Source organism: Mobula birostris, chromosome 26 (assembly GCF_030028105.1).
Source record: "Mobula birostris isolate sMobBir1 chromosome 26, sMobBir1.hap1, whole genome shotgun sequence".
Lineage (NCBI taxonomy): Eukaryota > Metazoa > Chordata > Chondrichthyes > Myliobatiformes > Myliobatidae > Mobula > Mobula birostris.
In genome coordinates, this window is record NC_092395.1 from 49,999,473 (window position 1) to 50,015,628 (window position 16,156).

At 40.1% G+C, this 16,156-nt stretch overlaps 1 protein-coding gene across 5 annotated transcripts in view; it reads right to left on the reverse strand.

Annotated features, from left to right (window-relative positions):
* Positions 1 to 16,156, reverse strand: part of safb (scaffold attachment factor B) — a 53,697-nt gene that overhangs the window by 22,120 nt on the left and 15,421 nt on the right. For all 5 annotated transcript variants that reach the window (XR_011883242.1, XM_072244290.1, XM_072244289.1 and 2 more), the window contains 6 exons: positions 15,962 to 16,011; positions 15,293 to 15,408; positions 11,497 to 11,646; positions 10,504 to 10,628; positions 4,563 to 4,711; positions 3,678 to 3,766 (listed from right to left, as the gene is read on the reverse strand). Coding sequence is in view for 4 of the 5 variants with exons in the window: in XM_072244290.1 (XP_072100391.1) it covers positions 3,678 to 3,766; positions 4,563 to 4,711; positions 10,504 to 10,628; positions 11,497 to 11,646; positions 15,293 to 15,408; positions 15,962 to 16,011 (679 nt within the window). In the remaining variant the exon portion in view is untranslated. The remainder of the gene's footprint in view (positions 1 to 3,677; positions 3,767 to 4,562; positions 4,712 to 10,503; positions 10,629 to 11,496; positions 11,647 to 15,292; positions 15,409 to 15,961; positions 16,012 to 16,156) is intronic.

The following is a 16,156-nucleotide window of genomic DNA, read 5'->3' on the forward strand; positions in this document are numbered from 1 at the left end:
ATCCCCTCTATACCTACTTCCAAGCACCTTAAAACTGTGCCCTCTCACGCTAGCCATTTCAGTCCTGGGAAAAAGCCTCTGACTATCCACACGATCAATGCCTCTCATTATCTTGTACACCTCTATCAGGTTCCATCCTCCATTGCTCCAAGGAGAAAAGGCCGAGTTCACTCAACCTATTCTCATAAGGCATTCTCCCCAATACAGGCAACATCCTTGTAATTCTCCTCTGCACCGTTTCTATGGTTTCCACATCCTCCCCGTAGTGAGGTGATCAGGATGGAGCACAGTACTCAAGTGGGGTCTGACCAGGGTCTTCTACAGCTGTAATATTACCTCTTGGTTCTGGAACTCAATCCCACAGTTGATGAAGGCCAATACATCATACGCTTTAACCAGTCAACCTAAGCAGCAGTTTGAGTGTCTTATGGACACGGACCCCCTCTGATCCTCCACACTGCCAGGAGTCTTACCATTAGTACCATATTCTGCCATCATATTATGACCTAGCAAGATGAACTACCTCATACTTATCTGGGTTGAACTCCATCTGTCACTCTCAGCCCAGTTTTGCATCCTCTCGATGTCCCACTGTAACCTCTGACGGCCCTCCACACTATCCACAAGACCCCCAACCTTTGTGTCTTTGGAAAATTTACTAATCCATCCCACCACTTCTTCATCCAGGTCACTTATCAAAATCGTGAAGCGAAGGGGTCCCAGTGCAGATCCCTGAGGCACACCACTGGTCATTGATCTCCATGCAGAATATGACCCATCCACAACCACTCTTTGCCTTCTGTGGGCAAGCCAATTCTGGATCCACAAAGCAAGGTCCCTTTGGATCTCATGCCTCCTTACTTTCTCAATAAGCCTTGCACGCGGTACCTTATCAAATGCCTTGCCAAAATCCATATACACTACATCTACTGCTCTACCTTCATCAATGTGTTTGGTCACAGCCACAAAAAATTCAATCAGCCTTGTAAGGTACGACTTGCCTTTGACAAAGCCATGCTGACTATTCCTAATTATATTATGTCTTTCCAAATGTTCATAAATCCTGCCTGTCAGGATCTGCTCCATCAACTTACCAACCACTGAAGTAATATTCACTGGTCTATAATTTCCTGGGCTATCTCTACTCCCTTTCTTGAATAAGGGAACAACATCCACAACCCTCCAATTGTCTGGAACCTCTCCCATCCCCATTGATGATGCTAAGATTGTTGCCAGAGAGTCTCTTCCCTCGCCTCCCACTGTAGCCTGGGGTATATCTCGTCCAGTCCCAGTGTATTATCCGATTTGCTTTCTAAAAGCTCCAGCACATCCTCTTTCTTAATGTCTCTATGCTTGAGCTTTTCAGTCCGCTGCAAGTCATTCCTACAACCGCCAAGGTCCTTTTCTGTAGTGAATACTGAAGCAAAGTATTAAGTACCTCTGCTATCTCCTCTGGTTCCATACACACTTTTCTACAGTCACACTTAATTAGTCCTATTCTCTCATGTCTTATCCTCTTGCACTTCACATACTTGTAGAATGCCTTGGAGTTTTCCTCAATCCTGTTCACCAAGGCCTTCTCATGGCCCCTTCTGTCTCTCCTAAATTCATTAAGCTCCTTACTAATAGCTTTATAATTTTCTAGATCTCCAACATTAACTAGTTTTTTTTTGAACCTTTCATAAGCTCTTCTTTTCTTCTTGACTAGATTTTCAACAGCTTCTGTACACCATGGCTCCTGTACCCTACCATGAGACTACCCTGTCTCAATGGAACGTACCTATGCAGAACACCACGCAAATATCCCCTGAACATTTCACATTTCTGCCATACATTTCCCTGAGAACATCTGTTTCCAATCTACGCTTCCAAGTTCCTGCCTGATGGCTTTATATTCCCCCTTACTCCAATTAAATGCTTTCCTAACTTGTCTGTTCCTATCCCTCTCCAATGCTACTGTAAAGGGGATAGACTTGTGATCACTATCGCCAAAATGTTCTCCCGCTGAGACCCTACACCTGACCAGGAGCATATCCCAATACCAGATGAAGTACAGCCTCTCCGTGTTGTAGGCTTATCTACATATTGTGTCAGGAACCTTCTTGAACACACCTAACAAACTCCACCCCATCTTAACCCCTTGCCCTAGGGACATGCCAATCGATATTTGGGAAATTAAAATCTCCCACCACACCAACCCTAACTGCTCCTCGATGTCCCTGTTACTATTGGGTGGTCTATTAAAAAAAAGTTATTGACCCCTTACTGTTCCTAACTTCCACCCAGAGACTCTGTAGACAATCCTTCCATGACTACCTCCTTTTCTACAGCCATGACAGTATCTCTGATCAGCAGTGCCACGCCCCCACTTCTTTTGCCTCTCTCCCCGTCTTTTCTTAAAGATCTGAAGCCTGGCATTCTAAGTAGCCATTCCTGCCCCGAACCAACCAAGTCTCTGTAATGGCCACAACATCATAGCTCCATTTACGGATCCACACTCTAAGCTCATCCGTTTTGTTCATGATACTCCTTGCATTAAAATAGACACATCTCAAACCATCAGTTTGAGCACATCCCTTCTCTATCACCTATCGTCCCTCTCACACTGTCTACAAGCTTTCTTGATATGCGAGCCAACCGCCCCTTCCTCCGTCTCTTCAGTTCGGTTCCCACCCCCCAGTGACTCTAGTTTAAACTCTCCTCAACAGCCTTAGCAAACCTCCCCGCCAGGATGTTGGTCCCCCTTGGATTCAAATGCAACCCGTCCTTTTTGTACAGGTCACTTCTGCCCGAGGAGGTCCCAACGATCCAGAAGTCTGAATCCCTGCCCCCTGCTCAAATCCCTCAGCCACGTATTTATCCTCCACCTCACTCTATTCCTATATGCACTGTCGCGTGGCACAGGCAGTAACCTCGAGATTACTATCTTTGAGGACCTGTTTCTCAACTGCCTTCCTAACTCCATGTTGTCTGTTTTCAGGACCTCCTCCCTTTTCCTATCTATGTACCACAACCTCTGGCTGTTCACCTTCCTACTTCAGGATGTTGTGATCACGATCAGAGACATCCCAGACCCTGGCACCTGTGAGGCAACCTACCACCTGTGCTTCTTTCCTGCGTCCAGAGAATCAACTGTCTGACCCCCTAACTAGAGAGTCCCTTATTGTTGCTGCCATCCTCTTCCTTTGCCTACCCTTCTGAGCCACAGGACCAAACTCTGTGCCACAAGGGCAGCCACTGTCGCTTCCTCCAAGTAGGCTGTCCCTCTCAACAGTACTCAAACATGAGTATTTATCGTTAAGAGGGCAAGCCTCTTGTACTTGACTCCTGCCCTTCCCTCTCCTGACTGTAACCGACTTATCTGTCTTCCAAGGCCCCGGTGTGACTATTACTGCCCCCCTATCACCTCCTCACTTTCCCAGACCAGACGAAGGTCACTGAGCTGTAGCTCGACATACCTGACACAAATGTGGCTGCCCAGGAGGCTGGGAGACTGGATTAATAGCAGATCAAAAGCCAATGGTACATTAAAATAGTATTGCTTTTCCCATTTCAGTTTAACACAACTTTCTCCCTGGAGCATTTTACTCAATTTTAATTGCCTGGGACAAAATATTTCAGGCAGCTTCACCAAGCTACAGAACTGTCTATTTTGTGGCACGACACGAAGAACTTACTGACTCATCTTTGGATTTTGTTTTCACACTGATGACTGGTTCGCCTTTAGATTCATCCATTACGACTATTCTTTCAGAACCACGACTTCCTGAAAGCATAAAGCAAATGCTTAAACACTTTATAATACGAGAGGCATTTTACTTTGTCAGAATCATGTGCAAAAGTAACTTAAATTAAAAAAACTGAAATTCTGACCCAGATGTGTACTTCAAAACTAAATTCTTAAATCAGCTAACCAAACCTAAGTAGCAAATATTATCGAAGAAAGATTAAATCGTATTTGGAACATTTTGAATTTCTTCAATTTAACTCTTTCTACAGCGCTTAGGATCATGGGATTAGTTACTTGTGGTGAGTAGTGATGACACATTTAAAAAGTGAACAGACCTGTCAGGATTTCTGCAAAGTCTGAAATCGTTTGGGTCATTAGGTGCTTGGCAAGGGCCAATATAACAAAATCAGGTTGGAGTGGAGTGACCATTGTGTGCTTGCACAGAGTTAGAGTGAGGAACTGTGGCTTTGGTTCAAGAGTCTTCAGCCATGAGAGGTGATTTGATATAGGTGCACATGATAAGGGGCATACACAAGAGTGCAAGCCAGAGATACAATCCCCCCCACCCCCAACAATGGAAATGGTCAATACGAGGGGGCAAAATGTTAAGGTGATTGGAAAGAAGTATAGGAAGATGTCAAAGGTATGTTTTATTTTATACATAGTGGTGGTTGTGTGGAATACACTACCAGGGATGGAGGTAGAAGCAGACAGACAATTAAGAGAATCTTAGGCACGTGATGGATGAAAGGAAAATGGAGGGCTATGTAGTAGGGAAGGATTAGATAAACCTTAAGGGCCTGTGTTATGCTGTTCATTCTTGGCATCTTACCTGATCTGCTTCCATCAGCACGCGAGGATCCAGATTTCCGTTCAGCTTTAAAATCTTTTTTATCGTCCCTCTTTTCATCCTTGGGCTCTTTCTTTTTATCATCCAATTTCTTTGAATCATCTTTTTTATCATTTTTCCCACAACTTGATCTAAAGTACAATTGGATTTATCAAAAGGATTTCATCAAGTAAATTGATATACATGGTCAATAGGTTTCAGAGCTGCTTTCTATTTTCCAGCGATTTTTTCCCCCTTACATATATTTTTCCTAGTATCAACTTGCAGGCCTGTCAAACACTTGAATGTTACTTAATGTGCAATAGGTTGCTTCAGATTCTAATTACTAGAGTTTAGAAATAAAACTAACAACCTTCCAGGTGTGAAAGAATTTCCTCACATCATTCTATATTAGTACAGCTATTCTTGAAATACACGGAATATACTCAATTTCCTTTAACACTTGATTATGAAGTTTGATATTTAAGTGCAACACACGGGAAATGTTGTATTGCCAGGAAATCAACCTTCAGACTGAGTATTAAATGGCGTAAAGAAAATTGTCTCACAAATGGGTACTTCTCCTTATGTTAACCTTATGATTATTGAGAACTATAATTTTGCTTTATTTTTATTCAAATATAGCACAACAGTCCCTTCCAGCCCAATGAGCACACGCTGCTGATTAGACCCATATGAGCAACTAACTTACTAACCCATATATCTTTAGAATGTGGGAGGAAACTAGAGCATCCAGAGGAAGCTTTTGGAAGATGGCACCAGCAAACAATATGACCAAGGGTGACATCCTTCCAAAAGTTCACAAAACTTCTTTCACATCTTCTTTCTCATTCAAATATGGTTCTGCTATTGTTGGAGTCTGTCATCTACATTTTGGGGGTGTGTTTTGGGGGATTGAGCAATCTGGCTCTTTGAAGCCTCCGAGGGTATTTGATCAGGTTTGGAGCCAAGTGTGCAGCCTCACGGCCAACAAACTTGAAGATAGGGCACGAGCCCATGATCGACTCCATTTCTCGTCAATTAAAGCACCAATGAAGACTGAAATCATCAGGGCAAGTGGGTATTCAGCGCCGTCTACCAGCCCCTCACTTGCTGATGCCAGGTGGTGTCTGCATGTGACACTGAGCTCCAGTGGTCTCTCCCTACCCTGATGCTGTCGGAGGATGGTACTGGGCAAGGTTTAATCAATGTGGTTATGGGTTGGATTCTGTAGTTCATGTTATGATGTGTATCTGGTCGCTTCTACTTTTGTTGCTATTTTGTGCAACTTTGATTGTTACAGATAACATGTAAGACAGCACTAGATTGAACACAGCTGAACTGACCTGAACATGCCTGTCTTATACTGTTTATTGCATTTTTTTGCAGCTTGTGTGATTTAGAAACATAGAAAACCTACAGCACAATACAGGCCCTTCTGCCCACAAAGTTGTGCCGAACATGCCCCTACCTCAGAAATTACTAGGCTTACCTATAGCCCTTTATCTTTCTAAGCTCCATGTACCTATCCAAAAGTCTCTTAAAAGATCTGTTTCTTTTTGCGTATGGTCGGTGTTGGGGGTGGAGGGTGCTTGATGTTTTACTTTTAACAAGCTCCATAGTTTTGTTTTGTGGCTGTCCATCCATCGGAAGACAAATCTCAGGGTTGTATACTACATACACACTTTGATTATGAATTTATTTTGAACTTTGAAACCCACGTGGTCACAGGGGAAGAACTCCTTACAGAACCAATTCAAATGCTGACAACACACAACTGAAATTTGCCATCACAACTAGAACATACTGAAATCTATAATTTTAATCATGTTTTCCATTAAAAACAAGACTTGCCTATGCTTGAAGAATACCACATACTATCCATTGAGTAACTTGATTCATTGTCTGCTTACATGACTACCTTGTCGTTCACTCAATGGACATAGGGCATCATATGAGTTTTCCTATTTAGCCAAATTTCACCAGTACCCTCCTCCCTATGGAAATATGTTTGCAATAATAAAGACACCAGTGTAGATGACCAACCTATTTAAGGTCTACATGTCAAAAGCACATGTAACAAGGTTCAAATTAATACCAAACCACCAAGAACAGCATTCAGTAGTAAAACAGGCAATTAACAAAACACAATCAACAGAAATTTAATTAATTGCAATTTGATGAAATGAGAATAGAAGTACAGCAGTCACAGTTAAATCTGAATAAAATGTAAGCTGTTTCAGAAATAAGACGATGAGACTGAAGAAATAAAACCAATAAATAAGATGAAGTAAAATTGGCAACAACATATTTTAAAACAATAAATAATTTACAACATTAATACATAATTAAGGACTAAAAAAAAACTCACAGGAATGTCCAATACCTGGGGTTCAAGCCCCATGCTTTGAAGTCAAAAAACTATGACCAAATAACAGACGCAAATGAGTAAAGAATCAGGTAAAAAGGTAAACACAGGCTGAGAAGTTAATGGGGAATATGGAAACAAAGAATGAAACGAATATTTTGTCTACATCCTCAGAATAAAAGATATAAAGGTAGTAATCTGGAATGAGCCTGTGACATTAGTTTTCATTGCTATCTTCAACCAGGGTACAGAAAATATCGAAGGTTTATTAGTGACAGAATGACCAAGGGGCTGATTATTGACTTCAAAAGGAAAAACCGCAAGTTCATGAGCCAATCCTCATCAGGGGATAGATGTGGAGAGGATCAGCACCTTTAAATACCCCAGTGTTATCATTTCAGATCGCCGAGTCAATTATGAAGAAAGCACGGCAGTGCCTCCCCTCTGCTTTCTTAGAAGTTTGCAAAGGCTCAGCATGTCATCTAAAACTTTGACCAACTTCTATAAATGTGAGGTGGAGAGTATACTGACCAGCTGCATTACAGCCTGATATGGAAAGACCAATACCCTTGAATGGAAAAGCCTACAAAAAGTAGTGGATACGATCCAGTCCATCATGGGCAAAAGCTCTCAGCATCATTGAGCACACAGCACTGTCAGAGAGGAGCAGCATCCATCAAGGATCTCCACACCCAGGCTATACTCTTCTCTTGCTGCTCCCGTCAGGAAGGTATTCGGACCACCAGCTCCCAGAAAGTTATTACCCCTCAACCATCACGTTCTTGAACCCATCACTGAACTACTCCCACAACCTATCGACTCACCTTCAAGGACTCATCTCATGTTCTCAACATTTACTTGTTGAGAACTTACTTATCTACCCATTTATTTTGCTTCTTTTTTTATACTTGCACAGTTTGTTGTTATTTGCACATTGGTTGGTTGTCAATCTTGTGTGCGGGTCTTTCATTGATTCTATTGTGTTTCTTGGATTTATTGTGAACTCCCACAACAGAATGAATCTCAGGGTTGTAAATGGTGACACATGTACCTTGAACTTTTTGGATTAAAGAGTAGTTGCTGAACGACTGCCTAAATTCTTGAACTGGGGATGCATGCAGTCATGTTTACAAAATATTAACAAACTTGTTTGATATTGGTTGTGGAATGTAGCTATGAGTTAGGTGCTGCACACTTTTTAAACCAACTTCCTTGTAGATTTCTAGCAAAGGAAGTAAATTCACACAAAATGCAGTTTTATCCTATCATTTTTGTTAAACTTTGATAAAACGACAACTTATTTTATCTAAGTATATAGTTTTCCCCAAGGAGTCTACACAATGTTAAGAACTGTATTTACAGGATATACAAGGATATGAACTTTTGGACAGTTCTTGTAACAGTCTTTAATGCTATCAGGTCAGTCTTGTCTCTTGCGTAGCCACAAAACATTTAGTGATATGCTATACTATCAAATTAAGCAGCTTTAACTCTCCCTCAGGCAAAGGGTTTTCCAAAAGAGCCCTGTGGAAAAGAACTGCAATAATTGAAAGGCTAAAAAAAAATGCAAATTTGGACAAAGCTTTATTATACTGCATTATAGCATTTCAAAGTTACATTCCATGGAGGTATAGTTTGTCTAAAATAAAATAATTAATCCTAATATACAAGCTATCAAGGATGTAATGCTATCAGGTCAGTCTTGTCTCTTGCGTAGCCACAAAACATTTAGTGATATGCTATACTATCAAATTAAGCAGCTTTAACTCTCCCTCAGGCAAAAGGTTTCCAAAAGAGCCCTGTGGAAAAGAACTGCAATAATTGAAAGGCTAAAAGAAAATGCAAATTTGGACAAAGCTTTATTATACTGCATTGTAGCATTTCAAAGTTACATTCCATGGAGGTATAGTTTGTCTAAAATAAAATAATTAATCCTAATATACAAGCTATCAAGGATGTTGAATTCAAGACAGAATTTGATATAATCAAGACATAATTAAATTCAAATCCTTAAATTTCTTCCCTCAGCAGCAATCTCAGATAATTATAAGACAAAGGAGACACAGGAGCTCATTCAGCACATCAAGTCTGCTCCACCATTGATCACAGCTGACTTATTTTTCCTCTCAGCCCGTTCTCCTGCCTTCTCCCTGTAATCTTTGACATCTTTATCAATCACAGGCCATTCAACTCACTAATGCTTTGCAAAAAAGGCTCTAAATTTTTACCACTATCTTATTCAGGACCAAAGAACTGTTATTGGGGTATTTTTCCTGTAGGCTGCCAAGCATAGCACATCACTCAGACATCGGACCACATATGAAAAGTTAAATTTTAAACACTGCACATCCAACTCATAAGATGAGAATGATCTTCCTTCCCATCTGTACCTTTACTAAAATATCAGTGTACCAAATCAGGGAAGACTTTGCACCACGTTAATAAGGTGCAACTGAATATTTACGAAGCAATGTTTGTGCAACCTGGTGATAATAACCCACCCAAAGAGATCTTATAAATCACTTACTATTTCATAGTGGGCAAGGCCTTTATATTAAGAAATTATACTTCTATATTAGATAGCCATAGAAAAACTACAGCACAGAAACAGGCCTTTTGGCTCTTCTTGACTGTGCCGAACTATTTTCTGCCTAGTCCCACTGACCTGCACACAGACCATATCCCTCCATACACCTTCCATCCATGTATCTGTCCAATTTATTCTTAAATGCTAAAAAAGAACCCACATTTACCACCTCCTCTGGCAGCTCATTCCATACTCCCACCACTCTCTATGTGAAGAAGCCTCCCCCAATATTCCCTTTAAGCCCCCCCCCCACCCTTAACCCATGTCCTCTGGTTTTTTTTTCCTCCCCTTGCCTCAGTGGAAAAAGCCTGCTTGCATTCACTCTATCTCTACCTATCATAATTTTACATAAACCTCTATCAAATCTCCCCTCATTCTTCTACGCTCCAGGGAATAAAGTCCTAACCTATTCAACCTTTCTCTGTAACTCAGTTTCTCAAGTCCTGGCAACATCCTTGTAAACCTTCTCTGCACTCTTTCAACTTTATCTTTCCTGTAATTTGGTGACCAAAACTGCACACAATACTCCAGATTCAGCCTCACCAATGTCTTATACAACTTCATCATAACATTCCAGCTCTTATACTCAATACTTTGATTAATAAAGGCCAATGTACCAAAAGCTCTCTTTACGACCCTATCTACCTGTGACGCCACTTTTAGGGAATTTTGTATCTGTACTCCCAGATCCCTCTATTCTACTGAACTCCTCAGTGCCTTATTATTAACCTTGTATGTTCTACCTTGGTTTGTCCTTCCAAAGTGCAATACCTCACACTTGTCTGTATTAAACTCCATCTGCCATTTTTTAGCCCATTTTTCCAGCTGGTCCAAGTCCCTCTGCAGTATTATAATATTATATTATAAATTAGAAATTATACGATCTATCACACTGATCAAATCTGCTTTATTACCAACATTTAACAAAAGTATACAATTTCACAAACCACCTGAACAATATTTTAAATAAATTTGCAATTAAAACCAACCTGTCAGTTTTGGAATCTGCAGAATGACGCCTATCACTGCTGAGTTCTCGGCTGGATGCTGACTTGGGATCCTTTTTCGAATCATCCTTCTTATCTGGTTTCTTACCTGATGGCTCATTTTTAGCCTGAAAAAAAGTCAAAATAACTATCAACAACCTCAACATAAAACCATTACAACTCATTTCTGATTAGCTGGAACCTCAAGCACCGATTACTAACCATAATGAAGATTCCTTCCACATACATGATCCTGTGCTGACTTACACGCAATTCTACTCTTAGTTAATAAAAATAGGTCATGTTTACCAGGCAACGGCAACATTCATAGCTCAGATTCTCAACACCTACTGCATACTGTCTTGAACTCTTAAAAATCAGATGGAAGCCCAGGAAGGGAGAGAGTATTTTAATCATTCCACATGCAGTCAGGGTATATGTGATCCAAAACTAGAATGTAGAGTCTTCATACTTTGCTAATACAAACCAAGAGAACAAAGGTCCTCCTGTGGCATGCACACCTGCTTAGGCTGGCGAGTTTACAGAGGACCAACAGACTTGAATTAATCCATCAAAATAAACAACTCAGGCAGGATTCACAGCAGTATGCGCATCTGCTTACTAGTAATCAATGAGATTGCTGAAGGAACTAGTGTGCCTTATGAAGTGGCTTAATCAGCCTTAAGTGATCACACTATCATTGTCATTTTACTTTTTTTGCTCAAGATTCCAGCATTTGCAATGTTTTGTCTTCATTTTCTCAAAGGATTCTAGCATTTATTCTCAGATACACGGTTAAATTTTAAACACATTTGTAACTCAGGTATCTTGCCCATTAAATTCCCTTAAACTCTAGCTTTATGAGTGCTGATGGGGATTAATCAGAAGTACCAAACTGCTTTTTTTCTTACAGCTACTGATGGATCAATTGTTTTAAATACTGTATTTATTGTTTTATTTTAGTCATGAATTTATCCTATGCCATTTTACACTCACCTTCTCTACAGAGATCATTCGCCCATGCAGCTCTGTTCTATGCAAATTACCAATACATTTTGTTGCCTCCTCGCTGGTTGACATGGTCACAAATCCATAGCAACGTGCTCCTGGACTACGAGCATTAGTCACAACTTTTGCACCAACCACCTGGATAGAAGCAGCATTATTTAAAGTGAATTTAATTTTTAAAAAAATGCAAAATATAAAAGGTCAGTTCTCTCAGCGACTGAGTGGCACAAATGCTAATAAGTATTTGCCAGCTAATACCTGGAATAAGAGTCTATCCATGAAGTAATCCAGTTAGGTATCAAACTGAATTATGTGTCTAAACACTTGGTCTACATGACATTCAGAAAAGTATAGCAACTTCACAATGGGCATCATGATTAGACATTCTCAAAATTTTATGTTCATTTACACCTCTGAATGCACAATAATCTCAATAGTCAATAGTTTCAGCTTTGTTTAAAAATGAAGATCTAGATTGGACATTTTCTCACCACCGCATTCCCAGGTGGTTACTTCTGAATATCTGAAGATCTATGAAATTACTTCAATACCATGATACTCACAAAATCGCATGCTGAAGTATGTCCTGAGATTCAGAGATGAATAGCATCCAAAGGTTTCACGCAGGTTAACATAAATTACTTACAGGTCAGAAAGCAAGCTGCTGACTTACCGATAATGTAATAGGTGGTGGTTAAAGACAGAAAGCTACTGTTCTTGGAATTTCTATCTCAAATTTTTTGACTCCCTTGGATGTAAGTACTGCAATAAGCTAGTTTATCCTATATGAATCTGGATAAAATAACAATGCATCTTCGGGCACTCTTGAAATATTGTCTACAGATAGAAATTGCGGTTGGAAAATGTTTTGCAAACAAACCATACCACTAAACACCATCTAACAACAGCGCAAAAATAGTTTTGTCAAACAGCTGGAAGGAATGCAAACTGTGAAGAGCATGCAAAGCAATTCTAATATGACTCAGACAAGTTGGTTGAGCAGACAAACACATGGCAATTGTAACATAACTTCGCTAAATTTGAGGTTATCCACTGTGATTCTAACAGCAGGAAGTCAAATTATCCAAGATAGAGACAAGGGACAATGTAATGAGACTGGAACATCTGTCACTGAAAACAAGCAACACACACGCAGGAAAGAAAATCAAAGTTTGCCTCCATTGCAACTGGCTGCAAGTACTGAATCAAGAATCAGGTTTACTATCACCGACATACGTTGTGAAATTTGCTTACTTTGCAGCAGCAGTACAATGCAACATGATAGACAAAGAAACTGAATTACAGTATTTACGTATCGAATAGGTAGTGCAAAAATAGAAATTAAAGAAGTAGTGAGGTCGTGTTCATGGGTTCAATGCCCATTCAGAAATCAGTTAGCAGAGGGCAAGAAGCTGTTCTGAATCAATGAGCGTGTGCCTTCAGGCTTCTGTACCTCCTCCCTGATGGTAGCAATGAGAAGAGTGATGATTGGTTGATGGGGCTCCTTAATGATGGGATGCCTTCTTTCTGATGGCATCACTCTCCGAAAACGTCCTTAATACAATGATGTCCTGCCAGTCTCACAGGACTTTCTGTTAAGAACTCAGGAGTTATGGAATTCTGGCATTCATTCACAAGGTCTTCAGATCATAATGAAGTAGGCTGCAAGGCCAAGAGTCAATCTTATTGCGCTAGAAAACCATTTATTGACAGTAGGGTAGTGGTATGTGCTTTTAGGCTTTTGCATTTTCTGCTTGACTGGGGAGGGAAGCAGAAGATGTGAAGAATGGACGGGGTTTTTAAATTATGCTGGCTGGCTTCCGAAGGCAGGAAGAAAATAAACAGATTTCATGGAGGGGAAGCTGTTTCTGTGATGTGCTAAGCTGTGCCAGACAACCAAAACTGGCCTACATCAAATCAGGCAATTATGGCTAAGTTATTTCGCACCAATTTCATAGAAATGTGAAAACCAGATTAATATTGTCACATTAAATATGGCCACAGGCCTATTTGTTTTGTTAATATTTGTGTACTCAGTCAGCCCTCACAGCATTTTGGGTGCCAGGGTTCTCAGTCCTCAAACATTTAGACAACCAATGGGAATTACTTTGTCTCAATGAAGGTGTTTGATCATTCAGATGTCTCCCAGTCTAGATATGGAGCTCAATGGAAGCATTGTTAGGAATTGAATTGACTTGATTTCTTACATCTTTCACATATGACTAAAAATCTTTGTTACGCCTCTGTCTAAATGTGCAATGATAGTAATTTATAACAAAATAGAACGGTCCATGTAACATCGAAACACACTCAAATCAGCATGAGTTAATTGTCTGATGACCTGGCGTTAGAAGCTGTCCTGGAGCCTGTCCTGGCTTTTATGCGGCAGTACCATTTCCTGGATGGTAGCAGCTGGAATAGATTGTGGTTGGGGTGACTCAGATCTCCAATGATCCTTCAGGCTTTCTCACACCTGTCTTTGTAAATATCCTGAATCCTGGGAAGTTCACAACTACAGATGCACTGGGCTGTCTGTACCACTCTGCAGAATCCTGCAATTAAGGGAGGTAGCATTTCCCGTACCAGGCAGTGATGCAGCCAGTCAGGATGCTCTCAATTGTCCCCCTCTAGAAAGTTCTTAGGATTTTGGAGGTGAAAGAGGCGCTGTTGTGTCTTTTTCACAACAGCTGGTGTGTACAGACCATGAGGCCCTTGGTGATGTGGATGCCGAGGAATTTAAAGCTGCTTACCCTCTCAAACCCAGATCCATTGATGTCAATAGCGATTAGCCTGTCTCCATTCCTCCTGTAATCCACAACCAGCTCCTTTGTTTTTATGATATTGAGGGTGAGTTTGTTTTCTTGACACCACTGTGTCAAAGAGATGAATTCTTCCCTCGTTATTGTTTGAGATTATGCCAATCAATGTAGTGTCGCTGGCAATTTTAATTAGCAGATTAGAGCTGTGGGTGGCAACACAGTCATGGGTATACAGGAAATAAAAGAGGGGACCCAATACACAGTCCTGAGGGGCTCCTGTGTTGAGAGTCAGAGGGGTGGAGGTGAAGGAGCCCACTCTTACCACCTGCCAACGACCTGACAGGAAGTCCAGGATCTAACTGCACAAGGCAGGGTCAAGGCCGAGGTCTCAGAGCTTCCTGTTGAGCCTGGATAGAATTACAGCATTGAATGTTGAACTGTAGTTCAAGAACAGCAAATTTCTTCTCCAGATGTTTAAGGACAGTATGTAGAACAGACTCAAAATATTTTAAGTAAATGATACCATTGTAACTATTGAAATCGTATTGAATCATCTGACGTTCCCTCTGTTCTTAGAAGAACAAAATCTGCGGGACTCCCAATAGAATATCTGATTGTTAGGACTTAAAAAAAGACCACTGCTATCAACCAGCTTCAGTGCTTCTGACAGTATAAGCAGAGACCAGGTTTTCCTAAAGCATTCTTTCATTGGAATTTTGAAAACAAGATGCAGGGTATCCCATTTAAAACAAAGCAAAATTTCTTCACCCCAGAGTGACAAATCTCAGAGTCACAGAAGATAATTAACTACATAAGACAAGAGATATTTCTCAATGCTAAGTTTCAAGAGATATTGGAATGGATGATCAACCATGGTGAAAAATGATGGGTCAAAAGCACACACTGACATTTTTCTATTGCTTCAATTTTTAAAATCAGTGCATGTACATTTTGAGAACAGTATTCATTAAAAAGTCTAACAAGGATTTAAAGAGAGCAAACTTCATTATTTTAATAATAGTTACCTTTCCATATTTACTGAAGAGATTCTTCAAATCAGTTGCTCTGGTGGCAGAGGACAGGCCACTCACCCAAAGGTTCTTTCCCACACTGTCTGAAATGGTGGAACTACCAGATCGGCCTGAACAATAACAAATTAGCTTTAATAGACAAAACATTTTTCTGACTTCAAAATAACCAAGAGGCATAAAAAGATGGAGGGAGGAAGAGAAAATCTTAATCTCTGCATTTTGTAAAGAAATTCTGTAGTCAAGCCACAAACCACTAAGCAGGGCAAAAGGGTAAGAAGAGCTTCAACACCCTGTTTTCAGTAACCCAAGTTTGACCTGAGTCAAGTTAAAAAAAAATCCATGATGTAAAATAATGGTACAGATACATGTTAATTACTTTGCTTCAATGCTAGACTAATGTCTTATGTTAAATTCCATGTCCTTCCATCCTTAAAAGTGGATGAAGTCTCAAAAATCCCACCTCCCAACTGCACAGTTGCCATTCTAATACTTAAGGTTTCTTAAAATACTAATACTTCCTTCTCAGGGATTACTTTTGACAAATATTCATAGGGCTGCAGTATTTACTGAACAAACATTAAATCAATATGTATACACATATAGAGATGAAAAATTTGAATTTCTTCTCTTAGATAGACAATGCTGTTCAATTCTATGGCTTACCTTTCTCATCTTTTGCTGCAATTTTAGTATCTTTTCCATCCTTGATAGAGCTAAAGTACAAAATTAGATTTGTTAGATAGAGAATAACAAGATTCCAGAAAAGTACTTTGAAAAAGTCAGATCTTTTCTCAATCCAAGCAAACTATCCAATACCTACCCAAGTATAACGTTATACTTGAAAATGCAATTATCGAA